Genomic DNA, 14,408 nt, shown 5'->3' with positions numbered 1-14,408 from the left:
ATAATTCTAGTACTCTAAGTCTTCAGCTCTTTTTTCAAATGTCTCTCCTGTCGAAATGACCTTATAAAGAAAAGAAGATTTTAGCCCTGGCTGGCGACTCAGTGGATTGAGCATGGGCTGTGAACCAAAGCATCGCAGGTTTGATTCCCAGTCAGGGCACATGCCTGGGTTGCAGGTCACGGCCCCCAGCAACTGCACATAATGTTTCTCTCTCTCTTTCTCCCTCCCTTCCCTCTCTAAAAATAAGTAAATAAAATCTTTAAAAAAAAAGAAACAAAAGAAGATTCCAAATCAATACTCAATTAAAAACACTTCCCTGGATCAGAGGAAGCAGGGAGTGGCATGTTATTTCAATAAGCACAGTGATGGGAAGGAATCCAGTTTTTTCTTGGGACTAAGGAGTTGCCCGACATTGCCACCCAAAGCCTCTGTTCACTGAATAATAATCCTGTTTGTGAGGGTCAAAATTTCACTCAGGAAAATAAAATGGGAAGAAAATGGTAACAATTGTCTCTGAAATTTCCTTGACACAAACATGCCAGGTCTGGTGAAGGGTAACCCACTTGTAAGTTCTGCCTGACAAAAGTGTGCCCTGCTGGCCCCCGGTGCATCTGTGCACAAGCATTCGCCCACCATACAGTGGTCACATGCCTACCACCAACACACTGGGCTCCCCATGCCACACCGTCGTCATGCACCCGTCCCACTTCCCATTGTTCTTTTCCTCTCCAACTTTCTCTCTTTCCCGCCATACACCCATCTCTTTCGAAAGGACTTAATTCCTGTAACACTTTCATAGGGAGAAAGGGCTTTACTTGGCAACTCTTGGTTTACAGGATCGTTGGTGAACAATCAGTCTGTCTGGCAGGAAGGTGCGCCCGCAAATATTACAGGCAACCAGCTGGCTCTGGGCACTTGTCCAAGCAGCTTCATTTAAGGCATCGAGATCATAGAAACCTTTGGCTGGAAAGTTAAAAAAAAAAAAAAAGAAAGGAAAGGAAAAGAAAAGAAAATGGTAAAATGGATCAGTTTTCATTGGGGAGAACCATATTCTACTTTTTATGGAAAATATTTTCAGGAAATACCTGTTGACTGAGGCTTTTAAACAAATCATATTACTTTGGCCAAAAAAAAAATAGTTCTGTTCACTCAAGGGTTGAGTAAAGTTAGCTATGAACCAGAGGCTTTTCACTCCTTGTATTTTAAAAAGAGAAAGGCATTGTTTTATGTGTTATGATATGCATTCTTTACTAATTATTAACATCTTTGCTTACACATTGTTATCTTGCAAATATAACTTTTGGCCTTCTTTCAGTTGACTCTAAATATAAACTTACACAGGAAAAAGAACATGTATTTGTATTTTCCTCTTCCGTAATCCTTCAGTGGAATGTTTTTAGAGGCCAAAACTGACAGTTGAGAGTGAATTTAAGATAAATTACATCATAAAAATTTATCATCTTTTTAAGGCCATAAACTCAGAGATTCTTTAAGTAATTAAAGTGAAGAATGCAAACAGCATAGTTAATCTGACGAAAAGAAGTGCCCTTAGGAAAACAACGGAGACAGCTGAAAGATGTATAATCTTCATTGGCAGAGCACAGGAAAAAAGGCATATGGCTTTATTTTAGAGAAACAGTGTGGGATTTAGCTTTAATGAACCTTATTTAAATACAATGACTTTAGTACATTAAATCAATTCTGTCTTAGAATCTCTCAAGATAGGCCCTCCAAAGCGTAGCCAGGCACTCAAAAATATACAACAGGTTTTGTTTTGTTTTTTTATTTTTATCATTTTACACATCATATATTTCATCATTAAAGCCCAGGCAATGCTCATATGAGCTCTGTCTAATGGTTCACACAACCTCAGCAAACCTCAGATTCCTTAGCATGCCTACTTCAAATATTCTGCCTGCCCCCAGGGAAAATTAAACCCCAGCAAACCTAGTATTTCTCCCTTGGATAAAGCAAGTATCATTTTCTACATAGGATATGAAAGTGTACTTTATGTGCTTTGAAAACTGTTGCAAAAATAATGGCACTGACTTTCTTCTGACTCATAAGCTTTAATATGGACTAGAAATTCCAGAATATTCATTGATTCCCACTTTAAGACGATTCATCACATCTCTAAAAGTGTTGGCATAGGGCTCTGACTTTGGATATGAATGAAGGGTTATTTGAACTCTATGACTACAGGAAGTCCATGGGATGGAAGTGGTAATGGCAGTTATTTTGGCCTAGAGATGAAGGACATCTTCAGGAATAAAAATAACCTGAGGTCAACAGGAAGATTACAGGGGGGTGCAGTTATAGGACCTACCTTTTCCATCTGTAGGCAATAACGGAAGAATGAACCCAACAGGGTTTTCAAAATAGTCGTTTCTTTCACCTCTTACAGACTTGTGATAATTATGCTCAAGCACAGAAAGTGGTTGAGATCGGAAGTGAAGGAAATGCACTTTTGATACCAAGTGCAAATTGGTAGGAAAGAGTCTCAGTGAGGTAAACAATTCTCTTTGTAGATAAACATTTTAATTTCAATGAATGTTTTTTTTTCATCTTGAGCTCTTTTCCCACCTGTACTCAGAGTCCTTCTCTTAGCAAGACCTGTGAATAGTTGAATTCTAGAAGCATCTAGAACTTCATTATGATGATCTAAATTCCATTGTGTAAATTGTTAAAAACTCTCTTTGGGTCACATCTCTAATAAGAGTGCTTTGGACTAAATGATACTAAATAGCCTCCGAGGTGCCTTCCAGTTCTTCAAATCTATGGCTACATAAGGAGAATGAATGAATTGAATGAAACTCCTCTTAAAACCAAAATGATATTCCCTTGAGGATAATTAAGGAATCAACTGAGAAAATGACAATCATACAAATGAGAAAGTCAGAGCTTGTACAGCAAATAATATCCTGGGAACTACTTTATTCTCATACCCTAAGTGAGTGTGCCTAAGTCTCTAACAAGGCCACACGTGCCTGGAGCTCATGGAGTTCCAGTTTCATCTGGCTTGTGCATTGCTTAACAAAGTACTGATAGCAAAATTTTAAAAACCTGGACATTTCATATAGATGTCTATATTTTCAATTCATTTGTATTTTTGAAAGGTATGACCACACTATGATAATTTCTCAGTGATAACACCAGCTGAAACTGGGAGCAGCTGTCTACATTAGAGCTAGTGCTTTCCAGCCACCACAGTCTTCACGTCCCCTTTTCATACACGGACCAATTTATTCAATTTTGAAACCCGATTAGTGGACCCTGTAAGCATTCAAGTTTGGTGCCCCTGTTCTACAAACTCTAAGATGCATTTATATTTGAAAAGATGTCACCAGATATCATATGTCTGATAATATATGAAAGTAAATTTGATACATATTTAAATTCCAGAATTTAAAATTGTGCTCTCCTTGCACAATTTTGCCAGGATGTGGTATCTTTAGATCTCGGCATCTGAGGAGAACACTTTGGGCAGGCATTCCAAAACCATTTTTCCTATTCAGCTGTAGCCAACACAATAAATATTATTGATTTCAATTGTGTGAACAAGAGAAAAAAGAATATCTCTACTCAAAAGTTTAGAGAGAAAAGTCTCCCTTTGTGCATTCAAGCCTTTTCATCCAAAAACTTACCACTGATGGTCCTGACTTCAGGTTTCTTAGGTTCTGGTCTCCTTAACTCTTTAGGCAACAAGTTGTTTTCATTGTGCCATTTTTTCAGGCATTGTGGCTCATGGATGGCAATCGATTTTGTTCCATATTCACGACCACAAATGTAGCAAATGATTGTTGGTGGACGCCTAATCATTTTTGGCTGCAAATAATAGAAAATATCTGTTAGATAAACTTTAGAAAATTATACAGGGTCTGGCAGAAGCAGTGCCTGCTTGAGTTTGAGTGTGGTTGGTAGGGTATGTGAACGTCTCACACGTGGTGGACAGCAATTTGAACATTTCATTTAAAATGTTATATGGTGTGTGTTTGAGTGTGATATCATTATGTTACAGAATTGCATGCTTATGATTTTGTAATAAAAAATTTTTATAATAAAAAGGGGCATTATTTATGCCAGGCCCTGTATTTCAAAATTGTAACATTAAAATGCCCTATAAAATAAATGTTTTTAAAAATTTCAAAGAGTCTGGTAAAGTTTACCTTTTGGGAAATTAAGAGAACTAAGTTATGTTATATGAGTGATTGGAGCTGGGTGAGGATGTGGGTTTGGGAGGAGGACAGAAAATAAAGATGAGCTAGCCAGAATTCTACTTATTGGTACATCATAAAATATATTTTTCATTTAATAAACATTGATTGATTGTCTTCTGACTATTCTCCACAATGGGAGAATACAATGATAAATCAAGTATGAATCATCCTCTCAAAAACATCAGGCTCCAGTACACTATTATGTCCGAGAAATAAAGTAATAAGTATCATTGGAGAGTTTATAACAGTGTTATGCCTGCCCATATTCCCTCGTATAAACAACTTTCTACTGCAAGCTCCTCTGATTTTCTGCCATTTTTGACCTGGAGTAGTCTCCACCCACAGGCAGAATAGCTAATCAATTACAGATGGAAACTGGTGGATAAATATCCAGCTTCTTCCCTAAGACTGTTTCCACACCGTCCTCTAGAAGTCCCCACTGGGACTGCACCACAATTGTCCATGAACACACTATATAAGCTTCCTCCTCTTCCCCATCTCTCCTGCCACTACTTTCTGGGTTTTTCTGGAATCACCTCCCAAATAAACTACTTGAACTCAAATTCTTTTCTTAGCATTTGTTTCTGAGAAGATAAAATCTAAGGACGAGTTAAGGATAAATGCACTAAGGAGCCTCTGCTTCTGATACTGAAAGTTACAAGAAACATTGCTTCCAACTAAACAATGAGAACAAAACAGATAACCCACAGAATAATAATTTTTGAGCCCATTGGGGATTCTAAATTGCAAGATAAGTTAATAAATGAAAGGGACTGCCTAAATTCGATGGTGGATCAGCAGAACCAAGAGAAAAGCTCCCACATTCCAACTTTACATTCATATGGGAAGAATTGGTCTGCTTCATAAAGGGGCTGGACAGCTGACTGGGAACCCCACTCTCTCACCCACCAGATCTTACACTCAGTAAGAGGAGGTGACTAGCTAACATTGGAGAGAGGCAGGAGCATTGAGAGAGACCATTACCTAGTCAAGAACATAGGGCCTGCCCAAATCTGAGGGTAGGGGTACAGAATTAGGTTTTATGCTGAGTCCCAGATAAGAGCAGTCCTACGTTTGGGGTGACAATAAGAGAGACTCCCTCTCTGCTACAGGTATGTACACTGCGACCAGAGTCTAAGGGTGCAGCAGGAGAACTGGGAGGAGCCCTTTGGCTCCAAGCCTTACACTAAGTACAAAGCAGGGGCAGTTTACCACAGGGAGGATTTAAAGGCTGTAGTCCACTGAACATAACTAAAGCAAAGAAAAGTTCCAAACCTTACTAAATTACATACCACATTGGCATAGCCACTTATACTCACAGGCTGACAGAAGAGGCATACTCATTTCTGGGCACAAGCGTAATTTACCTCAGAATCTTACAATGTCTGGTATTCAGTCACACATACACACACACAGAAATTAGCATCTATAATTGTCAGATGTTAAGCGTAACCACATCAAGGTATGGCCTAGATACTGGGATTATCAGAGCAAATTATTTTTATTTATTTTTATTTTATTTTTATTTATTTTTTAAAATAATTATAATAAAGGATTACAGTTATTTTTAAAGAACCTATGTTAAAGGATCTAGAGGAAAAGGTAGACAGCATGCATAAATATAGGGAAAATTAAAACTGAGAGATAAAAAACAAGTAAAAACTATTCAAGAAAACCAAAATAATAGGAAATTGTTAGTCAGGAGAATGACCTATAATTGCACTTCCAGAAAGTGAGTTTGGTTGTTATGCATCTAAATGAGCTAGAAGGGCAGCATGTGTCTGACAGCTTGAACACTCATGGCTCTTGGGCTAAGGAAGGCCTGGGTCCAAGAGAACCAACGTTTCCTTCTAGGTACCAAGGAATATGGGGGTGACTGACTGAAAGGCAGAAGTCAAGAAAGACATATTGGAGGAGAAAAAAAATAGAACCTGTTCTGGACCTGTTGCATTTGACATGTCAGTAGAATTTAAATATGAATAAATCCAGCCTAAACAGGAAATAGAGGCCTGTAATTTGGGGTTAATAAGCTTCAGAGCTGTCAACACGGAAAAGACACTAAAACCATGAAAATTCCAAAAAAGAAGTAGATAGAGATTGTTTGAAGAAAAATTCTTGAGAGAATATCTGTAATAAGGAGATTGGGCCAGGGAAACTGCAGCCTACAGAGATAAAGGTCCCAGTTCGCAGTTTAAAGAAACAGGGAATGGAGACAAAAGACTCCATTCAGAATTTTGGAAACACTTCTGGTTTCCAGAAAGACGGTCTTGAAAGTTAGTTTGTCAAATGCTACAGAGATGAATGGCAGTTGAAAAAGATCATTAGATTTGGTTACCAATAGGTTATAAACTAGTGACTTTTGGTTGTGTAGTTCCAATGGGGTCATAAGGATAAAAACCACAGGGTTAGGAGTTAAACATGAGGTCAAGAAGAGGAATGCACATCCAAAAAAGCTTGCAGAGAGGACATTTGAGAGATAAGTAGTGCTGAAGAAAGATTTGTTTTGTTATTGTTTTTAGGGTAGGAGTACCTTTGGTAGAAAGAGAGACTGCAGGCCTAAAAGAAAAGGGATAATCATTTTACAAAGCCCTCAGAGGAGGCAGGAGGAGATGTAATCAAAGGTGTAACTGTGGACATTGTTAGCCTCAGAGGAAGGGGAAGAAAGAGGACTTAGACAAAGTTAGAAAAAGGTTGTAGAGAAGGGAGGCACTGGTGGAGCTCACATAAGGTGAACTTAGTCTTTTATGGATGAGGTAGAGTGGTCTTCAGAGAATAAAGAGATTCAAATTCTGGGAAATAGAAGAGTGACAAATACTGGGATTAGGCAGCGCTGCCAGGAATGCAATAGTGATTCAACGAGGGGAGAACACTCACCTCATAATGAGACCCAGTTAGGTAGAGTGGCAAGAAATTTTAGTGGTATCAAACGACCTTTTCCAATATGTTCTTAAGTAGCACTGGGTGGCATGAAAGCAGAAACTAAGCTGGTGGTGTGGTCTTCTTTGGCAAAATAAAACCTGGTAAAATGTGTGTGTTCATTTTAGAATCAGCCTACTTTTAACTAAGACTATTGGAGGTTACACCTGCAGCGGGGAGTGCACAGAGGAAGAATAAAATCAGATTCAGCGTGTATATGACTTCTACATAGCCAAGCAGAAATAACACATTCTAGACGGACAAATCCACAATTAATATAGACCAAACAAAATGCAAAATAAAGTTATTCACTTGAGGATCTAAGTTTTTTTTAAGCACATTCTTTGAAGTACAATATTTTTATTCTGTTATTCTGTACTGAATTATGGCAGTAGACTGCATTCATACAAATAACTAAGTAGTTGTTAATCCTTTCTTGTTATTAGCCATGTAGCTTCTAACATCTAAAAAGTGACTTAAAAATATTAAGGGAATTCAAGACCTAAGAGAAAGGATAAAGCAGAAGCAATAATTTTGAAAATATACAAAAGTTCTTTACTATGTTTTACACATTTATTTACTTGAAAGATTAATTAAATACAGGGTTTTTTTAGCTTAAAAAATGAAAAGGGTATTTTTTGCTTTGAGAATAATGAATTTATTAAAATTCCATATGGAAAGTATGAACCAAATCCTGTATTTAACCAAGCATATAAGGAAAATAAATGGCGGGGTCATAAATGAAGAATGTCACATTGTCAGAAGGTTTCTTTTGGAAGGAAAAATTAGAAGAAAACAGGCAGACAGAGGCCAGAAGACATGCACAAAATAACTTAAAGGGATGTGGGAGAAAATTAATACCATAAAAAGGCTAAGATGTTCTGTATTATATTTTCCAAAGCATGCCGCATGCTCTGTGTTTGTGGTTGAACTGCAGTTGAACCTGCAACATACTCCATATTCTCGGGTTTTGAACATCTCACTTCTAAGCCGTGCTCTGGGGAAGTGCAAGCCACCCAGACACAGCCGAAGAGAAAAATGCATCCCTGTGGGTCTGAATGGAGATAAGAGATGCTCTTTTATTTTTCATTAATTTCACCATTGTCAGTCAGAAACTTCCAGGGAAAGTGGAATGATCTCCGACTTGTGGTTATAGCCAGTACCCCAGCTGCCAAGATTTTACCCTTCAGTCTCTTCATGCAGTTTTCAGATGGAAGTGGGTGTGTGGGGGATGGAGAAGAAGAACAGGAAGAGGAGAGCATAGCCCTGGCAGAAGGGCCAGAGGACTTGCTTGGCTCATGTGCTAACGTGGCACAGCCTAACAGAGCAAGGCAGAGGCCATGGAAGGCTTCCCAAGGGGCCTGTTTACACAGTCCTTACCAGGGCCTGCCAACCCCAGGAAAGTGTAACCAAAGGAAGGCAAAGGGGAAGTTGATAAGTCTAAAGTTTCTGCTGAGCAAAAGATCCCATCAACAGTTTTCCTGTCAACATTTCAGATGTTTTGGGAAAGAGGCACTACTTTTTTAACATCTAGGTAAAATATTTTTAAAAACTTCATCTCCGAATCTATGTGCTATTTCAGGTGTAAACTGTTTCACGGGATAGGGAGACCACGTGTGCCTACACACAAAGTTTATTAGGGATCATCACGATTTTGCCTTTATTCTTCTAGTTTCCTGGGAAAGTCTGCTAGGGCTGGATGCAGACAGAGGCGCTGAACGCTTCAGGGAAAGCTTTCATGTGTGTATTTCTTTTAACTTGAATCCACTCACTTTCATATGTTTTCAATCATTTTGCTGGCCACTATTGGAATTATCATTTTATTTTCCATGCAGAACTTTTTTTCTTTTTATTAATGTCTTTTGTGTGTCAGGAACACCTCATGTTCAATCTTTGAGGCCAGGACTGTGCAATGCAAAGGGAAGTGAGCATTAACAACTTTTCTCCTACTTAGTGTAGATGACCTGTCATCCATCCATTTACTTTTACAATGTAAAACAAATAGCTATAATGCCACCATTAAAGCAAGAAGGAAAGAATAAGGACCAAGAAAAGAGGGTGGTTTGTTGGACAGCCTTAAGAGAGGTATTGCTGGAAGAAAAATGGACATAGTTCCATAAAAGTAGACTAGGATGCCTATTTCAAATAGCTTCAAATAGCTGTCAGTGACCTCCCTGATAGCTCAGGCTGAAAGGAAGCCACAGTGAACTATACAACTCAATAGCAAATAGAACTTATAAAGGAAGTAAAACAACTGGTTAGAAAAAACCTATTTCTAACATTAAATATTATTGCATGAATCTTAAAAGAGATATTAAAACTAAAGTGAAAGTCATTACTAGCAGTTTTGTAAAAGATTAGAAACACTCTACATTTGGTCACTTCTTGTATTAATCCCACAATAAATCCTAAGCAATAATAGTGTGAAATTATAGTTGTGCAATATTATTGACAGGAGAGTTAGGAGAACATGACTCAAGGATGTAGCTTTTTGAGGATTTGAAGTGAAATAGATATTAGAAGTGATAATTATGGGCAATAGGTCTTTGAAAATGTAATGCCTGCTATGATCATCTCCCCAAGAAAATACACATGTATACAGAATTATGAATACAATTTTCAATGATTGGGGGACTCAGTAAAACTCATCCATTAGCACCAGGAAGTGAGCTGTTGGGCCTTTAGTAAGAGCCAAACTTTTTTTCCAAATAGATGCTCCTTTGTATAAGGAGCCATTTGGCACCATTTAAAAGCCTCAGAAGGCACTGACTTGAAGCACGCAGGAACTTGTGAAATACACCACTTTTGGCTTTAGGGAAATCTTGTCTTGCTTTGCCTAAAACAGTCTCTATTACACCCACTGTCATTTATTCTATAATTGTCCATGTTTAGTTAATAAATTATATAGTCACTCTATTTCCAACCCATTTTGAAAAACAACAGTTAATATAAAATATAAGCAATCAAAAGACAAAACAACAAAAAAGCTCAAAATATTGAAGCTGTAACTATAAGACTGCCAATGAATTCATTTAAATATAGAACAAGGTGAAATGACTACAGAAATTATGATTCGACTAGAGAAGAGAATATGAAAGAAACACACCTCAACAAATAAAAATGTTTATAAAAATCGGCAAGAGAAGGAGAAGAGCAAAGATTTTAATGATGCTAAATTGCTCAGACCTTTCATGCCAAACAGTCAATTAAAACAGTATAAAACTAAAACATAGAGTTAAAATTTTTCAAATCCTTTAATAATTTATTTTTTTGTTAATTTTAGTGGGTCTTTTAAAAACCAATAAAGCAGGAAAACTGCTAAGGGGGAAGGGAGGCTGGGGGTGGAAGGATTGAGCAAAAAGGAAAAAGGACTCAGAGACATGGACAAGTGTGGCGATTGCTGGGGGGAGGGAGTATGGGGGACTTAATGATAATGGAGAAAAATACAATCAAGATTAAATCAAAATAAAATAAAATAAAATACCCCAAACCCAAAAACTAATATTCTTTTAGTGAAGAAATATTTTCTGAAATTTTGCAATATCATCAATTATACATTATTGTCTTTTTTTCAAATTCAAGTAAAGTTAAATATAATCTCTATTAATAATAACTTGGATGTGATGATCTCACTTCTATAAGAAAATCTGCATGTACTACTAATTTATGTATGTTTGTATACATAGAGATGTGTCTGAAATGATATTCACTGAGATCCAACTAATTTGAGGATAATTTTAATACTTTCCTAATGGCTTGAATTTTTGTAATGAACCTGTGTCATTTTTACAGGAAGAGTAAAATAATTATTAAAAGTAAACTCCAGAATCAAAACTTCAGGAGAAATCAGTCCTAAAAGAAAAAATCAAGTGCAACCAAAGTAACTTTCTGAAAATTCCTTAAATAACCAATAAAAGATGATAGCAAAGTTTTTGTATATAATACAGTTTAATACTATAATTAATTAGTAATTAAAATTAGAAATAATATTAGGGATGAATTCAGCTTTGTATAGCATAAAAATACACTGAAAAATGAAAATATCTATAGTATTTTGAATTACACTATTCCAATATACTGTTTTATTATGTCAACTGTGCATAGTTGAATATACATCAGTTAAATGTTTGTATGATGCAATTCAATTGAAGTCCTACAGTTCTGCTCCACTACTTTGAAAAGCAGTGAGAAGGGCCTGGAAAAATAATCTGAGGACAGGATCTAGCATGAGTCTGTTTCTGCCATAAGATAACCTAAATATAGCTCTTGTAGATATTTTAATTTTATTCAGACTTGTTTTCTTGGCTTGGTTGCATCAGTCAAAAAAATAAATTCACAAATAACTAAATGGGACCATATGGTATTAGCCATCATGTATTGAAAGTGGCAGCCAAAAAGAGAAGGTGGGGGATGACTGGAATGAACCATCCCTTGGGTTTTGATTGCCCATTGTGGCTGGACTGACAAATCACCATAAATTTTCAGCCCGCCCTCCCCCCCACCCCCCACTGAACTTGACTATGCTCTGTGTAAACTTGGTCTCTCTGAAATGACACCAAGAATTTCTATGGTTCTTCATACCTACAGAATAAAGGCTAAATACCTTATACTGACTTCATTCATGCCCAACCTTCACCCTATGAAACAGGTCTGCCAGCCACACCAAACTCAGCTCCATTCCCCAAGCTAGAGGCCACAGTCCTAGGCTTTGCTGTATCCATGACTGTATTCATCTGTTCCTCCTATCACTGAAATTGAATATAGCACCTTCACCATGTTGAAGGTTATGGGGAACCCCAATCCTAGCTTTCCTTAGTACTAAACACAAACACATAAACTACTAATTAGAACGTAAAATGTGTAAGTGCCATGACAGAGTGCCATAGGAGGCAGACGAAGGGAGAAAGGGAAGAGTTTTGACCAGCAGCCAGTGAAGAAGGTGACATTTGAAGTAGGTTTGTTGAATGCATATAACCATACTGATGTGGAGAGGACTCCCTCAAACAAACAATATCTATTCACAACTGTTGGGTAGTTCTGTAGTATGTTAATATAAAAGCTATAACGTGCATAGTGAAAAGACTAGAGGGAGAGTGAAAGCAAGAATCAACCTGTTCAATATCAGACTGAAACAGGAGTGGTCAGACCTTGAGAACACAGTCAATGTTGGCACCTTTTCTATGTGTCTTCCCACCTTCTCACCTTGGTCCTGGCCCCAGACTCCATCCTCCTGTCATTAGAAGCTGCCCATGGGTCAGTAACTGGGAAGAGAGTAGATGGGCAGTACTAGAAGCAAGTACTTCCTATGTCAAGAGAGCTGCATCAAGCACACTAGGGTACTGTGCTGTTGTGGGAGTCAGGCGGAGTGGGCAATGCATAAAGTAATGTAGAGGGTCTTAATCTTGTGAAGACCTGAGTGCAAGGATGAAGACTTAATACTATGAGACAGAATCAGATCAAGAAGTAGGCGGGGGCGGGGTGCAATTCATAATTTTTTTAAAGATTTTATTTATTTTATTTTAGACAGAGAGGAAAGGAAGGAGGAAGAGAAGGGGAGAAACCTTAATGTGTGGTTGCCTTTCACGTGCTCCCTACCCCCACTGGGACCCACAACCTAGGTATATGCCCTGATTGAAAATCAAACTGGTGACCCTTTTGATTCACAGGCCAGTGCTCAATCCACTGAGCCACACCAGCCAAGCCATAGCTTCTATATACTATAACGTCTTGATTCTTCCATTGTGAAGAAATATAAACTAGTTCTGCCTACACTGAAAGAAAATGAAGAATTCTCAAATGATAATAATAACACTAATGCAGCTGGAAACATCAAAAACACATAAACAAAATGTAATGCTACCATCCAATGGACCATTATTCAGCAGTCAAAAAAAAAAGAAGTGGTGTTATTTGCACCAACATGGATGAAACTCAGTCATTATATTGAACAAAATCAGACACAAAAGAGTACATTACCACCTGATTCCATTTATATAAAATCCAAACTAAGCTGTAATGTTTAAAAATCAAATTAGGGATTGCCTGGAAGCTGGAGGTAGAAGGAAGAATAAAGTGGATAAGGAAGCTTTGGGGGTGATGAAAATATTCTGTACCTTGATTATGGTGGTGATATAACAGGTACATAAAAACATCAAAACTCACTGAATAGCACATGTTTGATAGACATAGTTTAGTGTTTGCATATTATTCCTCAGCACAGTAGTTTAAAACCACCCATGCAGACTAGTTTAGCGGAGTACTGTCTCATTGCCCTGTTCATGAGCACAGTCAGTGCAAAATCAGCTGTACACATTGTCAGATAAAATCCCAAAATTAAATAATGTATTTTACGGTGGCTTTTGTCAGGAACTAGAGAATATTTTTAGGTGATCTATATTCTAAACCCAAGAAATTTTCCAGTTGGAAAAAAAATGGAAGAAAACTGAAAAAGTACTAAAGAAAACAAGAAAATGTTTTATTGCGGATTTTCCTCCAGGACATTAAAGCTTTTGCCAGAGAAAGTACATGAGGCGGCAATGCCCTCCACATGCAATTCCCACCACAGGAATCCGAGACTGGGGTGTCAGGGCCTGAGCCCTGCAGCAGAGGTGACAGATTCAAAAAGCAGGCCTGTTAGTCTGTGTCTATGTGCACAGCACCTGGCCTGCTGGACACACACCTGACAGCAGTTCCTCATCTTTCAGTAAAAGGAACTTCATGGTCCTTCAGCATATGAGTGTGTTTGTGCGCACAAAAGGCATAAAAGGTCAGCCATTTTCTTCAGCTGATTTCAGAAACATCGAAATTCTCCCTTTGCCTCAAACAATTCACTCCTTTACATTTTCCTCTGCTTTGTTCTTCACCTTCTTCCTACCCAAAATGATCATCTTTAGGCTCATTCCCCTCAGGAAGAAAGAGAGAGCTGAGAGCTTTGGCCCTAGAAGGCCACAGGTACAATTACGTGTCTGCTACTACCAGGGAGCAGAGGAAGCTCCCACGTTTGCTCCCTCGCTCGATCGCTCGTTGGGAGGCAGTTGTTGGCTGGATTTATTTGCTGTCATTGACACAGTTGGCCTGTTCTTTGTGAGGGCCCATTTTAGTGCGCTGTGCTCAAGCAGCCATGACAAAACATAAAAGTGCCTTTTTTTATTACCAAATATGCATGCAAATGAAATGCCTGGCTATTTCCCCCAAGTAACATGTTTCACACATTACTTAGAAATGAACAAAAAATGTAGAAAGTGTAATGGTCTCTCTCCCCCTCTCTCTCTATTT

At 37.9% G+C, this 14,408-nt stretch overlaps 1 protein-coding gene across 1 annotated transcript in view; it reads right to left on the bottom strand.

Moving 5' to 3' along the window:
- Positions 1-397: 397 nt before the first annotated feature.
- LOC114508712 (zinc finger protein 474-like) overlaps positions 398-14,408 on the bottom strand; it is a 59,216-nt gene continuing 45,205 nt past the window's right edge. Inside the window, exons 3-4 of the mRNA XM_036020691.1 lie at positions 3,645-3,825; positions 398-963 (exon numbers count right to left, since the gene is read on the bottom strand). Coding sequence (XP_035876584.1) covers positions 812-963; positions 3,645-3,825 — 333 coding nt within the window. The 3' untranslated portion in view covers positions 398-811. The remainder of the gene's footprint in view (positions 964-3,644; positions 3,826-14,408) is intronic.

This window comes from Phyllostomus discolor, chromosome 3 (assembly GCF_004126475.2).
Source record: "Phyllostomus discolor isolate MPI-MPIP mPhyDis1 chromosome 3, mPhyDis1.pri.v3, whole genome shotgun sequence".
NCBI classification, from domain to species: domain Eukaryota; kingdom Metazoa; phylum Chordata; class Mammalia; order Chiroptera; family Phyllostomidae; genus Phyllostomus; species Phyllostomus discolor.
Note: the sequence above shows the minus strand (reverse complement) of the source record. Positions and strands in the feature narration are given on the sequence as shown.